Source organism: Anomaloglossus baeobatrachus, chromosome 4 (assembly GCF_048569485.1).
Source record: "Anomaloglossus baeobatrachus isolate aAnoBae1 chromosome 4, aAnoBae1.hap1, whole genome shotgun sequence".
Classification (NCBI taxonomy): domain Eukaryota; kingdom Metazoa; phylum Chordata; class Amphibia; order Anura; family Aromobatidae; genus Anomaloglossus; species Anomaloglossus baeobatrachus.
The window spans coordinates 620,709,057-620,729,509 of record NC_134356.1 but is presented as its reverse complement, the minus strand read 5'-3'; the positions used below and the strand labels follow the sequence as shown (position 1 = coordinate 620,729,509).

At 44.3% G+C, this 20,453-nt stretch overlaps 1 protein-coding gene across 1 annotated transcript in view; it reads left to right on the top strand.

The window, feature by feature from the left end:
- The window catches only part of SLC20A1 (solute carrier family 20 member 1), a 26,643-nt gene extending 8,372 nt beyond the window's left edge, over nt 1–18,271 (top strand). Inside the window, 11 exon segments of the mRNA XM_075346297.1 lie at nt 463–788; nt 791–1,087; nt 1,190–1,330; nt 2,094–2,179; nt 4,852–4,948; nt 10,382–10,501; nt 12,114–12,383; nt 15,108–15,669; nt 15,982–16,167; nt 17,322–17,406; nt 17,509–18,271. Of these exon segments, the coding sequence (XP_075202412.1) occupies nt 743–788; nt 791–1,087; nt 1,190–1,330; nt 2,094–2,179; nt 4,852–4,948; nt 10,382–10,501; nt 12,114–12,383; nt 15,108–15,669; nt 15,982–16,167; nt 17,322–17,406; nt 17,509–17,670 (2,052 nt within the window). The 5' untranslated portion in view covers nt 463–742 and the 3' untranslated portion in view covers nt 17,671–18,271.
- The last annotated feature ends 2,182 nt before the right edge of the window (nt 18,272–20,453 follow it).

Sequence of the window (20,453 nt, the reverse complement as noted above, 5' to 3'; positions counted from 1 at the left end):
GGGATGATGTGTGCACCTCATTTGGCACCACCTTTATTAGAGATTTGAAGTGACCTGAAATTGATGTACGGGTCGATTGGTGCTATAAAGGGATAATGGCCCTAATTTGACAGAAAACAGGCAATGGTGTGGACTTCAGCTATTCACATAGGAAATTAGAACATCCTGTAATTGACCAATATTATAAAAATGTGTGCCAATTACAGGATGTTCTAATTTCCTATGTGAATAGCTCCACACCATGGCCTGTTTTCTGTCAAATTGGGGCCATTATCTCTTTATAGCACCAATTGACCCCTTCATCAATTTCAGTCACTTCCTAAAGGTGGCGCCAAACGAAGTGCACACCTATTGCCCTGAGGTCAAATTATACCCCACACGCCTATAAATAGGGCTCCGGGTGACACTTGCCGCACACTTGTCTGTCCCGTCTTTAATGCTTTCTTCCTCGTCTTCTTACAGAATGAAGAGTCTGCCCGATTCCTTGATTTCTGCACCATGGAAGTTTCTTCACCTCTAACCCACCAGAGCCAAAGGAACTGTAAAAAGCCAATCTCTATACAGAGCAAATAGCAAAGACTTTAGACCGAGACTCTCGGCCCATCTTCAGTTTACTGCATATTTAATTTTATAGTAATTTATTGAATTATTTTCATACCTCATTTTTTTGTTTACATAGTATTTTTATTTTTTTTAAATCTATTTTCCACATTGAGCCAAAAAAAGAAAAAAAAAAATCACCATGGAATCGACAACTGTTTTCAGCGTACTATCCAGTACCCCCGCCTCGACGAAGTGAGTCCCGCGTCCGCCCACCTTTGGTTGCTGATAGTGGGTTTTATCATAGCCTTTGTGCTCGCTTTCTCGGTCGGTGCCAACGATGTAGCAAACTCCTTTGGCACGGCCGTGGGCTCTGGTGTGGTGACGTTAAGACAAGCGTGCATCCTGGCGTCCATCTTTGAAACCGTGGGATCCGTTCTCTTGGGCGCTAAAGTGAGTGAAACCATCCGGAAAGGACTGATTGACGTCACCATGTACAACTCTACCCAGGAGCTGCTGATGGCGGGGTCCATCAGCTCCATGTTTGGTGAGTAGAAATTGGAATCTCCGTCTAGAAATCTCCTTTTTAATAGTCTATACCCCCTTGGGTTGGTGTTCTTTGTCCTCAGTTTTCCTTGTTGCTTTTCAGGTTCTGCTGTGTGGCAGCTGGCGGCCTCCTTCCTGAAATTGCCAATCTCTGGTACCCACTGCATCGTAGGTGCCACCATCGGCTTCTCTTTGGTGGCTAAAGGACAGGAAGGTGTAAAGTGGACGGAGCTGCTCCGCATCGGTAAGTGTTTCGTCACATTTTGGTGCGATGAGACAAATAATTTTTTGTATACATAGAATAGTGGATAACTGTGGGTCTCAGCAATGGGACTCCCAAAACCAGGGCATTATTTGTTTACAAATAACCCGACTGTCTTGAAGGTTAAGGATTATCGGTCCTGGGATGTTTTTCTTGGTTAGTTTCCCTTATAATTTATGACCAGACTGTAAAGTTGATCCTTTTACAATGGTATTGCACGTAAAAAATTAACCAATATTACACCTACAATTCCACGTGACATTTACACGGCTTCCATGGGAAAATTATTGTACACTGTAATCTTGGTAAATATTTCATACCAGCAAATCTCTTGCTAATCTCCTGCTACACATGACCTTTACGTCTGTCCCGGCCTGCGCGTTCATGTCTGGGTGCATTGTATTCTGTAAGAGTCAGAGGGTGAAGCTGATTTTTGTTTCTTGGAAATGTGTATATTTATTTTTTTTTGTTTTACAATTTGAGCTCTATTCCCATAAGTGACTAGAAGCCAAAAACTCTGGAGTAGGAGCAGAACCACCATTTTTTGACAATGAACACGAGGACGTGTCCTCCGCCTCCATTCAGTGTTTATATATGCTCAGGGGGGGGGGGGAACCCATTGATCTGATATTTATGACCTATCCTGACGATATGTTACCAGTAAAGACCAGATGACGTCTTTCAGTCATTGTATGTAGGAAAAGTGTAAAGAAGAAATAATAATTGTGCCTTGGTTTCCTTCTAGTGCTGTCCTGGTTTGTGTCCCCTCTGCTGTCTGGGATCATGTCTGCTCTTCTGTTTTTCCTCGTCAGAATGTTCATCCTCCGCAAGGTAAGGAGTCAGTATTTCCAGACACTCTTTCCTATAGCGTTTAACATATTTCAGAAATAAGTTGTTTGCATGATGGACTTGTCTGCAGCATAAAACATTGTGGGGTGTTTTGTGTAATCTGCGCATAACCTAGCACCCGGCTCCAGACGTTTCTGGTAACTACAGGAGTCCTGTTGTGCTGGATGGACTAATAGTAATGACGTCTTGTAGAATATGAATAGGTATGCTGGATCATTGTAATATAGTGTACAATTGAGCAGCACAGGGCCTATGGTTAGTGCTGGGGTCCTGGGTTAAAAAACCCCCACCAAGAACAATTTCTGCAAGAAGCTTGTATGTCCTCCCTGTATTTGGAGTGTGGAAAGCAATAGGAGGAAAGCCACAGGCAAATAGGGAGTTTAGATTGTGAGCCTCAATGGGGACAGTGATGACCATATCTGTGAAGTGCTGCAGAATTGAATGGTGCATTTGTTGCAAAATTATGAAGTGAATAACTCCTAAAGCATCACTTGTGGTGTGTGTAATAACTGGATATACGTATAGCATGCTGTAGGTATATACTGTATTTTTAATTTTATAAGACACGCCCCTAATTTAGAGGAGGAAAATTGGGGGAGGGAGGGGAATAAGAAACGTTAAAGTTAAAATGTGGGTTCGTCTTATAATCTTGGTGTGTCTTGTATTAGCTCACCAGGGGGGGAGTGGTGGTGATGGAGCGGTTCAGGTAGGTCAGAGATGCTGCAGGCTCAGGAGGGTCGGTGATACGCAGGAGGAGGTGTCACTGCAGTGGAGCGGCTCAAGAGGGTTGGCGATACTGTAGGCTCTGGGGGGAGGGGAGCGGTGTCGTGGCAGCGGGTGCCATTGATCTGGCCGTGGGCTCTCTTTGAGTTGTTTGCGGTTGATATGGACTGCAAGAAAATGGCCACTGAGTCCTATCTGCGCACATGCCGCCTCCAAAGCCGTTTTCCTGAAGTCCATCCTGTCAACCGCGAGCGATTTTCAAAGGAGTCAGCCGGCAGATCAGTGACACCCAAGAGCCCACAGCATCGCCAACCCTCTGTCCAGTGACCTACTGAGCCGCTCCACTGCAGTGACCCCCCCCCCCCCCCCTTCCCTCTCCTCCGGACCTTCCGTATTGCCGACCCTGCCTCCTATGACCCTGCCCCGGTAAGCCATATCTGGATTACAAGTCGCACCCCCCGTTTTGGGAGGGGTAGGGTGGGAGCAGAGTGCATTTTATAATCTGAAAAATCTTGTAGTTTTATTATGCCTGTAGTGAATTTGTGCAGCAGACCTCACACATTGCACTCTGAGAAATGGCACATCCAGTGTAATGCAGGACAAGTACAACTATTTGCACCATAACTATAGTGCGTGTGTATAATACCTACTCATTGGGTTTTTAATTCTCATGTGCAGTCTGCTTCTAAGCTTTATTGCTTCTGTGAAGTTGTACGTAAGCACATAAATCATTAGTGATCCAAGCGCTTTATATGGTGCTGTGCGGCCGTCCTGCTGGCCGGCGTCTTTCCTACCCATGTACATCCCAGACGTTACTGCTGGTGCACAGCCCTCGGTGACCATGAGTGGGCATACAGTGCATGTCGTGCCCCCGTGCAGGCTGTGACTCCAGTTTATGCACTTACTAGTACAAGCTCAAAAAATGAGCACATATTCTTGCCCTAGCCTTATTTTACTGGTGCAGATGTAATACGTGTAACATATTACTTGCACTACACTTGGATTGTAAAGTGCTGCTGAATGTTTGGTGCTATATAACTAAAAATTACTACACTTGTGTATGGGGACATGTAGTGTGCACTTAGTCCATCCCCCGTTTTTTATGATCAACATATTCCTGTATAAAACAGCATTTGAGCAAAGTATGTATCAGCTCTTAACATATAGAAAGCACCCATATACCCCATTGTTTCCCATCTCTTTAAGGTACAACCAGGAGACAGAGCAGGGACCTTTTTTCATATTTTTACCTGTTCTTGGATTAATTTTTTTTTTTTTTTTTTTTTGTCATGTCCCATGGATATGAATGTCTAGGGGTCCGTGCCCACGATCAGTGTTTGCAGCATTTTGGACGCAGCATGTCCTTCCCTGCATCCAAAACGCTGTGTTGCACAGTGGATGAGATTAATAGAAATCTCTTTGCCCACTGGGCTCCTTTCCTCAGCAAAATCTGACATGTAGCGCTGCTTTCCGAGCCGCAGAGTGTCAATTTATGCTTGTAGAGACGAGTGTTCTCTGCAGGGAGAAGACGGCGAAAATACGCTGCACCCGGAATCCTGATTGTGGGCATAGACTGCTGCGTCCTCCCACAGAACACTAGTGTCTCCTCCAGAGGGCTGACACTGCCTTCCAGAACGCAGCGTATGCGGATCGTGAAAACTTACCCTAAGGTTGACTTCACATGTGGAATAATCATATATATTTTTTTTTATTTATTTATTTATTTTTTTTATTGGATCCAGCAAAAAAAGTTGTGCAAACATGCCACTTTTGTGGTTTTTGTTTTTTTTTTGTTTGTTTCCCTCCCCATTCCCCCTCCCATATATCATAGAAGGTTGTAGAAAACTTATCAGTTGACTGATTGCTATTTATGTTCCATTTGCAACTGATCCAGTAACTGTCTGAGCTTTGATATTTTGTGTTTCTTGCAGCCTGACCCTGTACCCAATGGACTGCGTGCCCTGCCTGTATTCTACGCCTGTACGATTGGCATAAACCTGTTCTCCATCATGTACACCGGCGCACCTCGTGAGTACAATTTACACTGCACTAGGTCTTTTTGGCTTTTGCTTCTCGAGCCCATTATTAAATCCGCAATTTACTACTTTTACTTTGCAGGACTGAAATCTTCTAGAAGTCTGCTGGCCTGTGCCCATTACAGAAGGCTGCAGGCTAGTGTATGCTGACATTTCTAACCTAACTAGTTAACCCCCTGGCTGCATCACTACAGCCTTTTCCTCCCTGCTCCTTCAGCAGAGCCATCCCCCACCTTCCCATCAGCCATGGCTATGAAGATCCAGCAGAAGAACTCGCACTCCCTTCCTGACCCTTATTTATTTTATTTTTTTTTTTTTCCACCTTGCCCTCCTACTCTTGTAAAGTCTAGCGGACAGGTTCCTGCAGTGCCCATAAAGCAATGGATGATTGACCCCTTCACTGGAAGGGCTGTTATTGACCACTGACTGAAGCCCAGCATATTAAGTCCTCACCATTTTAAAGATGTTTGCCGGTGAGTGGGATTGGTCTGGTTTATGACCAGCGGTCGTAACAAACCTGTGCAGAGCCATATTCCCTCAGTTGAGGGACTGCTGTAAAGCGTATGGTTTACAGCAATCGGTGAATGTAAGCAAATATCTCAAAAATGGTGACAAACACGCAGGCCCAGGTTTCTTTGTTTTGTTTTTCTGGGGTGTTCCTTAGTTTGTTTTGTGGTTTTTGGTTTGTTTTGGTTTTTTTCTGTTTACGCCAATCCCAGTAAAATATTTTTGACTACGAGGGCTGCGTACAGGTGACAAATTAATCAATTGTCACTAGAATGTAATCCAGTCCCTGACACTCGGCAGCTGACGGATGCATAACATTTATTTCAGGGGTGATCGCCTTGGAATTTGGCACATCCATTGCCCTTCATTAAGACTGGGGTACAAAAACACGGGTCTAGATGAGACTAGGACAAAGTATGACAAAGTTGCAAAACTTCTGCATGATGCAATTTATATTTTTCCTCATTATTTGCCTATTGGGAAAGGCCTTTTGAAGAACTTTGTACATCTCATTCCACGTTGTCAGGATTACATCAGATGTAAAGTTAGTGACGGTTTCATGGCGAGCGCCTGACCTGGTGTACAGGGCAGGTATTAATTCTTTACTATTTTGAAATGTGCCAAATATCCATTTAACAACATAAAGGAAATTTTGGAGTCTTCAACTGGAAGGTAGTGACTTATTATGGGCATCTCTGGGTGTGAGCTGTGTTGGGCAGTGTTATCTGTACACCTTCCTGTTACCCTACTGTGAGGGTTATTGGCTGGACGTGCTCGGTTTGGCCAGGACGGGCATATTGGCTTATGTCTCCAGCTTTAGCTTTTCATTTAAGAAGTCCTGCTCACAGCAGCTGAGCTCGGCCTTATGGGGATCATTAGCTGACAGCTGATAGTTGACAGCTTCGGTTGTCAGCGGAGTGGACAACAAATGCTTCTGAGGAATTTGTCCGTTCTGCCCTGTAACAGAAACTCCACGTCAACAAACTATTCCACGTCAGTCATGGCTGAGCGTTGTTGTATTGATGGCAGCTACTGGGATGTGCTAGTCGTCATTAAAACATTAAGACTGTTGGAAGTTATGGTGTCTATAGCCGCAGTGTCTGGGTGTCTGGGTGACACATCCATACCAAAACTAGTGTAGAACATTTATAGAGGGGGGGGAATACCACAACTGCCTCAAACCGCTAGTGTGTTTCCCCAAAAATAAGACCATAATATTCATTTATATAGCGCTGTTAATTCCACAGCACTTTACATACATTGGCAACACTGTCCCCATTGGGGCTCACAATCTCTAAATTCCCTATCAGTATGGTCTTTGGAGTGTGGGAGGAAACCGGAGTACCCGGAGGAAACCCACGCAAACACGGGGAGAACATACAAACTCCTCGCAGATGTTGTCCTTGGTGGGAATTGAACCCAGGACCCCCCCCCCCAGCGCTGCAAGGCTGCAGTGCTAACCACTGAGCCACCGTGCCGCCCATAAGAGTGACTTGTATTCTTTTCTGCTTTGAAAAAATGTGCTAGGGCTTATTTTGAAAAGTTGTCTTATATTTGAGCCCCCGATGCCTGCTTTATTGGTGCCAAGGGATTGCCCCACAATCCTCGGTATTTCTCCTGATCGGACAGTGACAGCTGCATAGAAATAATCACACCCAGACGAGGAGTGCTGTCGAGGATTGCAGTGAGAACGTGACTGCTAATTAAGTGACTGAATATTCAGCCCCATTCCCACCCACCTCTTTTCTGCCCGCTCTATTACCGGTACTGCCAGCCCCAGGATTCCATCACAATCCTCGGCGACACTCTTCTGAGTGTAACAGCTGCATAGACAAGCACACTGTTTCTCAGCTGAGGAGAGGTGTGATGATTGTGATGCCATCCTTCAGCTGGCAGTGCTGGTAACACAGCAGTCATAGTCCCTGTGCAGGATGCAGTCATGGGTGGGATTACAGGAGGATGAGGTGGAATATTCATTCACTTAATTAGCCAGCGCATTCTCATTGTAACCCTCAGCAGCACTCCTGATCTGAGGGACTGCTGCGTGTATTGCAGTTCTCACTGGCGGCTTAGGAAATCCACGCGGATTATGAGGGCCACTAAGGATTGTGGTGCGATCCTTGGGCAGTGATGAGCAGAGTGTTTGTGAGAGCATAGGTCAGAGCAGTGGGTGGGGAAGAGGTGAATATTCATTCACTTAATTAGCTGGGGCTGAGAGCGACACAAAGGGACAATAACAGATGCCTGTCCTGAGATAGGGCTGCACAGGCAACTAGGGCTTATTTTTGGAGTAGGGATTTTCAAGCCTACTCCAATAAGGCTGAAAAATCCTGCTAGAAACCCAAGTTTTTAGCTTTGTGCTAGTAACATCTACATGTGGACAGAAACCTGCCGCCACATTGTCACACAAGCCTATGTCCAGGGAGGCCTGTACATTCCAGAATCTGTCAGTCTGTTCCTACATGTAAGGTTGTGTACAGGCAACAGCATTTTCAATCCTCATGGTATCTGCCAAAAAGTTGGATCGCCCTCTACGGTTTATAAATGAGGTGGTGCACATCTAAATATTTAGTCTGAGGGGAAAAGAAAAAAAAACCCAAAACTGAGTGGTCTGAGGGGCATAACTCCCTATGCACGATTTGTCTGACAGTCGGATGGCTCTCTTCCGTTCAAGTGTATGGGGCCATGAAGAAAATGGACTGCACGGAGAACTGAGTGGGGGTGTTTTTTTTATATATATTTTTTTTTTTTTTTTTTTGGGGAACCAGAAACTTTGATAGCTTGCTGTCACACAAATATATATTACAATTTGTTTTGCCTTTTGTAAATGAAAACCGCTAACTACTAAAATGGGTGAGCGCTCCCCTCCATGAGGGTACGTGCCCATGATCCGAACATGCTGTGTCCTCGAAGTGTAATGTCCTCTCCTGCGGGGCTGTGAGTGCTCTGTCCGCAGGAGACTGCAGCTGTCTGTGATCATGGTTGGGCCACTGCGGGCTTTCTCTTTTCTCCCTGAGAACACTTAGGCTATGTGCCCACAAGACTCTGTACCCCCGGATTTTGCTGCAGAAAACCTGTGCCTTTATCTGGATTTTCTAGATAAACCCGCAGGTTTTAGCAAGTACAGACACTCCCCATGTTATCCTATAGGACATGGGGAGTGCGGTGTCCATGTTGCGGTATGTGCGGCTGTGGAATATGCTGCGGATGTCCCACAGCCGCACATAACTGCATGTCAATTATTCCTGCGGAATTACCTGCGAAAAACCCCGCCTCTCCACTATGGAGATAGAGGCCGGGACTTCCACATGTAAATCACACGAATGTCCGCAGGTTTACCGCAGATATTTTGCTGGAATTCCGCAGCAATGTATAGCTGTATACAGCTGCGGGTATATAGTCCCGTGGGCACATAGCCTTACTACTCTGCAGCAAGCAATTGACATAGTTGTAGCTGGGGAAGCCGCACCGCAGGTCAGTGTACTCTGCGGGAACACTAAGCACAGTGGGCATTTCTAGAAATCCCATCCGCTGTTTGTACTGTACAAAGCAGCGTCCAAAACGCTGTGAACCCCGATTGTGGGCACGCAGCCTAATAAAACGGCCAGACTTGGACTTTTCTGTCAATGCTCCAATTGGGCCAGTGTTCTACTAGAAGTAAAGGGCGATCTGTGCTATACTGCCCTCACTTTGCCCTCACTGATCTGCTTCAAGCAGACATGACGTCCTAAAGTTGAAGCAAATATAACAACTGATTGTGTCCCTTAGTGAAGACCTTAGAGGCGGTCTGGCAGATATACATCTCTAAATTATTTTTTTAAGGCATGGAATTAAAGGGGTTGTCCAATAGTAGGACAACCCCTTCCGATTCCACAGTTTCCCCTGGGTACAATAAAGCCTATACTCACATCCACAGCCAGTGCCCTTCCACCAGTGTCTAGGCTCATCTGAGGTAGTGATGTCATGTAACCTCCGCGTCCAATCAGCGCTGGCTTCCTTCTCCCCCCCCCCCCCCCCTTTTGGGGCCAAACAAGCAAACAATAGGAAGTCAGCGCTGCAGTCGCTCACTTCTTGATGATTAACTCATTTGGCCCGAATGCGGGGAGAGAAGTCTGCGCTGATTGGACGCAGGGCTCATGTGACATCACAACCTCAGATGAGCCTGGACCACATTGGAAAGGGGCTGGCTGCAGAGGGGAGTAGAGGCTTTCTTTTACCTGGAGGAAACGTGGAATCAGAAGGGGCTGTCCTAATAAGGAACACCTTTTATAAATGAGTGGCATACTGTCCTCCCAGTACTCTCACATCCATCGCAGGCCATGCCGGATATTGTCAGTCCTGTTCAGCAGTCACCGCATCGCTGCCGCCTGTAATTTGCAGCAGTCAGGTGACAAACGAGGACGTGCTCTTCTAGTTTGTTGGCTCTTGTTCTTCCGCACATGACCGCTGCCACAGGGCTGTGACCTCTGAATGGGGCCGACACCACTCCGGAGCAATAAAATATACACTGGTGCATACAGTATCCATATCTTCAATATTTATTTATTTTTATTTTAATATAATATACTCGTACATGCGGCCTGGCTGATTAAATGTCCAAACCAATTGCCAGACTTTACCCAGATGGACCTTTTTTTTTTTTATTTTATTTTTTCCTTTCGGGGAGTGTACAGATTTCTGTACATTATTGTGTAATCTTATGATTTTAAATCTACCGCTATAATAGTGCTCCTTTTTTAGCCTCAAAATAATCTGCTACAAACTGAGAGGACGGTTAATAAACCATTGATTCCTCACACGGAAACCTCTGCCTCGCAGCTTCATCAAGACTTGGATTCCGGGGCTGCAGACTCCGCTCATCTGGAAGGCTGTGCGATGTGGGACGGCTTTCATATAGGTCTTGTTTTTTATTTTCTAGTGCTCGGATTTGACAAGATTCCCCTGTGGGGCATCATCCTGATCTCGGTGGGTTGTTCTGTGATTTGTGCCCTGGTTGTCTGGTTCTTCATATGTCCAAGAATGAAGAAGAAAATAGAACGTAAGTGTCTCACCTCTGTATTATTAGTATTATTATTAGTATTATACTGCAGTGATAGCATTAGTGTGACGCCATCGTGCTGGAAAGGAGACCTAAGGCTGTGTTCACACACTGCATCTTTTACTGTGGTTTTGTTACATTTTTGAGGTCCCAAAGATGCACCTAAATGCATGCACATCCTTCTCCCAGCAAAGTCTGAGACTTCTATTTTGCTGTCTACACTGGGCATCTTTTTTATGGCTGCGTTTTTGAAGATGCAGCATGTCCCTTCTCTTTTGCGCTTTTGAGCCCTTCCAGTCAATATTTGGCATAAAAATCGCTTTGGGCAAAATGCAGGAAAGCCACGTCAACGCATGCGTGTTGTTTTTTTTTGTTTTTTTTTTTTAATTTAAGGCCAAAAACACCACATCTTTGTGGTTTAAAAATATATAGAAATAAAACGTATTATATTCATATTCAAGCAGTGTGTGAACATAGCCTTAGGAAGTGTCTAATGCTGGGTTCACACGTAGCGACGCAGCAGCGATCACGACGGGCGACCTGACCTTATCAGGATCGCTGCTGCGTCGTTACATGGTTGCTGGTGAGCTGTCAAACAGTCAGATCTCACCAGCGACTGGTGGAAGCGATGCTGCGCTTGGTAACTAAGGTAAATATCCGGTAACCAAGGAAAGGGCTTCCCTTGGTTACCCGATGTTTACCGTGGTTACAGCTTACCGCAGGCTCTAGACGCCGGCTCCCTGCTCGCTTCAGTTCGTCGCTGTCACACACAGCGATGTGTGCTTCACAGCGGGAGAGCAACAAGCAAAAAATGAAGCAGGACATTCAGCAACGAGTGGCGACCTCACAGCAGGGGCAAGCTCGTTGCTGGATGTCACACACCGCGACAGCAACGGGACGTCGCTGCTACGTCACAGAAAATGGTGACGTAGCAGCGACATCGCTGTGTGTGACACCACCTTAAGACTAAGGTCTAAGACACCCAGCATGAAAATCTGAGCAAGTGGGATGCGATAAAACATTGCATTCCACTCGGACCAATATTAGCCTGTGTCAGTGCACATCGCTCATTATTTTCTCAGCCCTAATCGGACCGAGAAAACAATCTCCGCATGCTGCGGGTGTAATGCGATCCTTGTTTCTCTCGCACCCATTAAAGTCTATGGGGTGAGAAAAATCGCACTACACCGGTGGCAATGGAGGAGAGAGGGAGATAAATCCCTCCCCTCCTCAGCTGTGGTCAGATCGCATGATCTGACCACAGTCGCAGTGACACTCTGGCTGGCAGAGCTTCATGCAAGGATCGCAGCAGTCCCCTGTGTGGCCCCGGCCTAAAGGTAAAAAGACTGCTCCTTATCTAGGCTGGCGGGCCCATCGTGATAATATGTCTGCTGCTGTCAGGCAAGCAGATGTAATCCATACTATTTACCGGTCTTTAATGGTGGCAAAATAAGACAGGATTAATCCTATCATCAGAATATCTGTGCAGGATCAGTGGGCCATCAAGGAATTTGAAGCTGGTTTAGGGAGGGATGGCAGGCTACAATGCTGGAATTGTGTGTAGAGGATGACCATTCTGCTCGTTCTCACTGCCCCATCGCTCATTCCTCAGGTGACATAAAATCCAGCCCGTCAGAATCTCCCTTAATGGACAAGAAGAACATGGACGAATGCCACATACTGAAGTCTGAACCCGATGTCAAACTGCCTATCGACACTGGTGTGGCTGCAGAGACCAAGGTGCCCATTTTGGACCTGGTATCGGTGCCATCGCGGGCCGCAGAAGAGCGAACCGTAACCTTCAACTTGGGTGATATTGATGATATCCCGGAGAGGGAGAAATCCCAGAGTATGGAGACCAACATTGACCAGGCAGTGAACGGTGAGTGAACAAGATGTAATGCACATGACCATGGTCTAGATCCATGCAACATATAATAATAATAAAAAAATATCCTGTAAACCATAGCAGTGGGCTTCACTGCCCTCAGTACTGTTGGAGTGGGATATGGTGCACTGCGGATCCCTACTGCTATGAATTGCCCTCCAGCTATAAACAGGTTTCCCAGAGGTCACTCATGCTTTCCTTCACAGGCTTCACCTGTAGCTGCAGTAAACTTCTCACCCTTCTTTGCATTTCTGCAATCCACCTTCCGTTCCAAGGCTTTGTTTTTTCAGCTCTTGTCACGTAGTCACAGGACTAACAGTCCATCATGTGACACAAGAAATGACATTTACCTTAGTCGGGTGTATGATCCCTTCAGTGCTTTTCTTGGCCTTATCCTTGTAGCTATATGCATTAGCTGACCCACTCATTTTATTTTTGTCTACATTTGCCCCATGCCCTCTCTCCCTAGTAGATGTTGGGAGAGGTTTATAAATTAAACATGTGAGGGTTCAATATGTCTGATCCATTTTTTTTTTTTTTTTTTTTTTTTTTTTTTTATTAAAATCTGTTAGTGTGTGCCATTACTACCTCTTGTGGTAGGGCATTCCACAGTCTGACTGCTCTAACTGTAAAGAGCCCTTTCCTATTTAGGTGTCGGAATCGCTTTTCTTCCACTCGCAGTGAGTGCCCCCTGGTCCTTAGTATTGTCTTCGGAAGAAATAAGTCATGTGCCAGTCCTTTATATTGACCACACATGTATTTATACATATAAATGAGATTTCCTCTGAGATGTCTGTATTTTTTTTTTTTTCTAAGCTAAACATATCTAACTTTCTCAACCTGTCATCATATGGGAGGCCTCCATTCCTTGTAGTAGTCTACTTGGCTAAACCGAGCGTGCATGTATGTGTTGGCTGCACAAAGATCCACGGACACTATCTAAGGTGTATAATCGACTTAAAGGGAACCTGTCACCACTTTTTTGGCCTATAAGCTGCTGCCACCACCACCGGGCTCTTTATATATATATATATATATATATATATATATATATATATATATATATATATATATATATATATATATATATATATATATATATATATATATATATATATATATATATATATATATATATATATATATATATATATATATATATATATATATATATATATATATATATATATATATATATATAGCCTTCTAACATGGTGTATATAAGAGCCCAGGCCGGGGGTATAACAAACACTTTATAATACTTATCTAACGGTTGCGCGGTGGGCCTTATGGGCATCTCCGGTACCACCTCCTGTCCATCTTTGTCCTCCTTCTCTAGCCGCGGTGCATGACTGGTCCGACGTCATCCACACTCGCCGGCATTCAGGTCCTGAGCAGGGCAGATCAAAGTATTGTAGTGCGCCTGCGCAGGAGCGGTGAGTGTGTATGACGTAGACGCGTCATGCACCCTGACTTCAGAAAGAGGACGAAGATGGCCGAAAGAGGAGACGCCGGCACTGGAGACGCCCATTAGACTCACCGCGTGACCATTAGGTAAGTATTATAAGGTGATTTTTATGTTATACTCCCGGCCTGGGCTCTTTTATATACAGCATGTTAGAATGCTGTGTATATAAGAACTCTGTGGTGGTGGCTGCAGCTTCTAACCCAAAAAAGTGGTGACAGGTTCCCTTTAAGAAATACTACCTACACAAGATAATGGGGATATTGGCCGAGAGTCCATGAAAAATATACACCCCTATAGAGAAGGCCGTTACCTCTTCCTGGGGCTGCAAACACTTGGAATAGTAATTCATCCTCCCCAGAGTCACTCTGGACGTGACCTAGAATGGATCCATTGTAGAAAGTTGGTGAAAGGGGAAAGTGTCGTGTTACAATGAAGCGGAGTCACTTGACAAGTTGTTTGCTCTGACCACAAGAGCTACTTCCACATAAATCCTGGCTGCCAGCTCGTCCTGGGAGCTCTGCATGGAGACAACACAAAATATTAACCTATATAATGTCTATATAACCTGTTATTACATACATGTAAGCATTACTGTCAGTGGAGCCTTGGATTAGGAGCAGAATTGGTTTCGGGAGTGCGCTCTTAAACCAAGTTACTCTTATATCAAAGCGAATTTTCCCATAGGCAATAATTGAAACGCAGACAATTCGTTCCACAACCCAAAAATATTCACTGTATTTATACAAACTTATTACAGTAATACAAAATAATGTCCTGTATTCATATACAATTATTACAGTACACTAATACACAATACTGTATAGTAAACATGTAAAACAAATTAAACTGCGCTATAGCTTACAATAGAAGTGTTGGTGTGCCGGAGGCACAATACAAGCAATGTGCTGCACTGGTTAGCCAAAAGAGTACAATACTGAATGCACAAATGCAAATTGATAGATATGCTATAAAGTATATACTGTACTGTGCAATGGTATACTGTATACAGTACATATGTATAGAAAGTTAGTCAGAGCGCAGTGAAAGGACGGAACCGGAAGTGTGCACGGGGAGGATTTGCTCTTATTGCAAAGCATTGCTCTTAAACCAAGTTACAATTTTTTTTAAAAAGCTTTGCTTGTCTTGCAAAACAGTCTCAAACAAAGTTACTCTTAATCCAAGGTTCCACTGTACTTAAACTGCATAGATTGTGGTGGATGTTGTAATTTTGTATGTCTTTATTTTCTTAGGCGCTGTGCGATTGCCAAATGGAAATCATGTACAGTTCAGCCAGACAGTGAGCAACCAGATGACCTCCAGCGGGCATTATCAATATCATACCGTGCACAAAGATTCTGGTCTGTACAAAGAGCTCCTGCACAAGCTGCACCTAGCAAAAGTGGGCGACTGCATGGGGGATTCTGCCGAGAAGCCGCTCCGCCGCAACAACAGCTACACCTCCTACACCATGGCCATCTGCGGGATGCCTCTAGACTCCTTCCGACACAGGGAGGCTGAGGTACGCCCAGAGGAGGCTGAGAAACTAACCTGGCATGGAGCAGACGGGAAGAAGAGGACTCGCATGGACAGCTACACCAGTTATTGTAACGCCGTGGCAGACGCACCCCAAGATATTAGCACAGAAGAACAGGAAGAAGCTGGCACAGAAGAGGCTGTAGACCGGAAAAGCAGCAACTCCTCACTAGAAGAATGGCACGACCAAGACAAGCCGGAGGTGTCTCTTCTGTTCCAGTTCTTGCAGATCCTTACGGCCTGCTTTGGCTCTTTTGCACATGGTGGAAATGATGTCAGGTCAGTCGGCATGGGGAGAGGTAGTGGTGGTCACCAGATAAGCTTCTATATTATCTATTGTGGTATGCAGACTTGTAAGGCTCTGTTCACATGTCCATTAGTAACGTGCGTGTGCGCGTGCGTGTATTAAAAGGTCTTCCATTCTCATGGATCCGGTACTGAAATGTTTGTTTCCATTTTCATCATCCCAAAACCAAAGTCACTGCTGGATGTGTGAACAGAACCTAATCCTAGATGCTGGGTGCAAGTTTTGCATTAACAATTTGCCTTCTTGCATGAGCGTAACGACCACCTTCTTCTTGTCGCTTGCAGCAATGCCATCGGTCCTTTGGTTGCTCTGTGGCTGGTTTATGAGACTCGAGATGTGACCAGCAAAGCTGCTACCCCTATCTGGCTGCTCCTGTATGGAGGAATCGGTATCTGTATCGGTCTCTGGGTCTGGGGACGAAGGGTTATCCAGACGATGGGCAAAGATCTGACCCCCATTACTCCCTCAAGGTAATCCAATGGTGTCCTATTAAATCTTTTTCTCATCTCCTTCTAAAGCTTGTCTTATACACAATGGGTTCTTGAGAATAAAATGAGGGGCTGGTATTTTTGCTCTGAAGGATGATTTGGCACTTATTTTAAGGGGATATCTTGTAAAAAAAAAAAAAAAAAAAAAAAAAAGTTATATTTTTCCTCAATAAAAAAAAAATCAACATTTAAGGCTGTTAGCCATAAAAATGCATCTTGTGTCCAAAAAAAAGCATGTGTTTTTGATGTGTCTTTTAATCATACGTTTTTGTATGGGGGGAAAAAACAAAGAATTGACATGCTGCATTTTTTGTTATCACAAATATGCAGGAAAAAGACTGCTGGGTGAGGAAAAACATGCAGTTTGTGGTGACTAAATGCCCACGGGAGCTTGCTTCTGCGGATTTTGCCTCGGAAAACCTGCGGATTTATCTGGATTTTCCAGATAAATCCGCAGGTTTCAGCAAGTACAGACACTCCCCATGTTATCCTATGGGACATGGGGAGTGCTGTCCATGCTGCGGTATGTGCGGCTGCGGAATATGCTGTGGATGTCCCGCAGCCGCACATAACTGCATGTCAATTACTTCTGCGGATTTACCTGCGGAAATCTGCCTTGGTCCCATACTTACCTGCCTTGATAGCAGACACCAGAGTCACTTTCCTGCGGAGGAGGTGGGTGGGGCCTGCACGAGCTCTGGTCATGTGACAGCCAGAGCTCATTCAGGCCTGCCCACCTTCTCCTGCACAGTGCAGAGACTGACAGACACGGCGGCCAGGAAGTGAAGTGCTGCGTGATGGAGCGAAGTATTCCTGTGGAAATCCCACCTCTCCACTATTGAGAGAGAGAGGCCGGGACGTCCGCAGGCAAGTTGCACGAATGTCCCGCAGGTTTACCGCAGATATTTTGCTGGAATCCCGCAGCTATGTATAGCTGCGGGATTCCGGGGAGCTGCTGCGGGAAACCTGTGGACGTACCTGCGGATATATCTGTGGGCACATAGCCTTATTCTGCTGCTATGAAACCTCATCTAACAATTTGCATCTGCTATTTTGCTTAACATAAAGTATAATGCTGTAGATTAATCTCCCTTTTTGGCTTGTGAGTTGACAGTGTGTACGACTTTCTATTTCAGTGGTTTCAGCATTGAGTTGGCGTCTGCCCTGACGGTCGTAATTGCTTCAAATGTTGGTCTCCCCATCAGTACAACGCATTGTAAGGTGAGTGGTTTATTCTCCGCACCCTCATTAACTACGGGAAACGTTTGTGGTAACTGGGTAGTTGGAGAAAAAGAAATGACTACTTTTTTTTTCTCCCTACAGGTTGGGTCTGTTGTATCGGTCGGGTGGCTTAGATCCAAAAAGGCGGTGGACTGGCGTCTCTTCAGAAATATCTTCCTTGCTTGGTTTGTCACCGTGCCAATTTCAGGCCTGATCAGCGCTGGTATCATGGCACTATTCAAGTACGCGATCCTCCGAGTATGATCCTGAATCGCCTGCGATCCAAAATCTCCACTCAGGACCTCCCATATCCACTGCACATATCTCATCAGTGCAATGCAACAGGATGCAAGAGACCGTCCTCTGCTCCCTCCCAATACCTGAACGAGGGGCTGAAAAATAACAGACCCCGAATATGCAATACGTCCACTCTGTCAGGGATGGGTAGAAATAACGGAGGAGTAGAGGCGGTGGATTTAAACAGGATTCTCTCCCCTCCTCCCCTTTGTGCTGTAAAACTGCTTTAATGCGCTAGAATACTACAAATCAACCCAATCTACCTGTATACATGTACCGATCATTCCTCAGTATTAATGTTCTCTGTATATAGACCTGCTTGTGTGTCGGCCTCTTTGTTTTTTCACTGTAAATGTCTGAGCATCTTGTTTATATCTCACAGGAGGATTTTTCTTTCCCCCATTCACTGTCCTCTATCGCTGCACGGCAGTAGAATGGGCGAGGTGGCTGACTATTCACCTCTTCATCCGTGTCTAGATTTAGACTTCTTTTTTTTTATCTTAAAATCTTGGGAGACCATGATTTTTGATTTTATTTTTTAATAAAGAATCCAAAATATTTAATCTTTTGAGGATGTGCTGTCTCTATGGGATTTGTAGGCCCCAGCTAAAAGTGCAGTTCCAGTAACTCAGGAGCATTGTGATCATGCAAAATGGGGAATTCTGTCCTGCATAGTGTCCATTTTCACTGGTCTGTAAATTTTTTTTCTTTTTTTTTTTTTTTTTTTTTTTTTTGTTACTGGTGAAGTCCAAATAAATGAGCACTAAATCAACTAGCGCCTGGTGCAGAATTGTCATTATTGCTTCTCTTCTTTGGCAGGCACTACTGCAGAGAACCTCTATTTTGTATGCAAAACTGCAAACTTTTATAGGTAAATATTTTTTTTTAATTTTTAGAGCTCTAATTATTTAGTTTTGATGGGGCTGTACAGTGGGTACGGAAAGTATTCAGACCCCTTTTTAAATGTTTCACTTTGTTTCATTGCAGCTATGTGGTAAATTCAAATTTATTTTTTTTTACCCCTCATTAATGTACACTGTGCACCCCATCTTGACGGGGGGGGGGGGACAAATTTTAGAAATTTTTGCAAATTAAAGAAACTGAAGTCACATGGTCATAAGTATTCAGACCCTTTGCTCACTCCTATTTAGGTCACATGCTGTCCATTTACTTGTGATCCTCCTTGAGATGGGTTTACTTCAGTGGAGTCCAGCTGTGTTTAATTAAAATAGGACTTTATTTGGAAAGGCGCACACCTGTGTATATAAGACCTCACAGTGCATGTCACACCAAATAAGGATCATGAAGTCAAAGGAACTGCCCAAGGAGCTCAGACAGAATTGTTGCAAGGCACAGATCTGGCCAAGGTTACAAAATAATTTCTGCAGTACTCCAGGTTCCTAAGAGCACAGTGTCCTCCATAATCCTTAAATGTAAGAAGTTTGGGACCACCAGAACTCTTCCTAGACCTGGGCATCCAGGCAAACTGAGCAATTGGAGAAGAGTAGTGTTGGATGCAGGGCTGTGGAGTCGGTAAGCCAAACCTTCGACTCCGACTCCTCAAATTCTCTTGCACCGACTCCGACTCCTACATATATTGCTTAGTTAGGTGAAAAATTTATTGTAGTACATGAATATGTGTATGTGAACATCAGACATTTAATAATTTTTATGATACGATAATCAAGATATTTGGATAGAACATAAAATATATTTATTGGAATACAACTTTAGAACACAAAAAACTGTAATAAATTGTAAATATGTAATACACTATGTAATATACAGTAGATTACATATATATCTTGTGTGTGTATATACACTGTGTGTGTGTGTGTATATATATATATATATATATATATATATATATATATATATATATATATATATATATATATTACATATTTACAATTTATTAGTTTTTTGTGTTCTAAAGTTGTATTCCAATAAATATTTTATGTTCTATCCAAATATCTTGATTATTGTATCATAAAAACAATTAAATGTCTGATGTTCACATTGTACTACAATACATTTTTCACTTAAATATAAGCATTATACTAAATGTTATTATTTAGTAAAATATTCAGCACATTCTGCATTGCACTCCTGTCCCCAATTTATTATATATTTTAGGAGTCGGAGTCGGTGCATTTTATACCGACTCCGACTCCACCAAAATGAACTCCGACTCCGACTCCACGACTCCGACTCCGACTCCACAGCCCTGGTTGGATGAGTAGCTAACTAGTCATGCTTGCTATGCTGTTAGCGAGTACTGTCCGCTACCTGCCTATTTGTTATGAGTAGCGGGCGCAATGTAAGTCAATGGGAAATACTCGCTAAGTAGTGGGTAACCCACAAGCCGTACCATTCACTAACACAAACTACGGCTTTCAGGACACTCGCTACTTAGCGAGTATTTCCCATTGGCTTAAATTGCGCCCGCTACTCATAACAAATAGGTGGGTAGCGGACAGAACAAACGAGTGAGTAATGAGTAGCGGGCGCAATGTAAGTCAATGGGAAATACTCGCTAAGTAGCGAGTATCCTGAAAGCCATACTTTTCGTGTGAGTAGCGAATGGTACGGCTTGTGGGTTACTCATTACTTGGCAAGTATTTCCCATTGACTTATATTGTGCCCGCTACTTGTAACAAATAGTGAGTACTGTCCACTACTCGCATAACAGCATATAACAAATGGCTACTCTCAACGCTAGAGAAGAGCCTTGAGAGAGGTAAAGAACC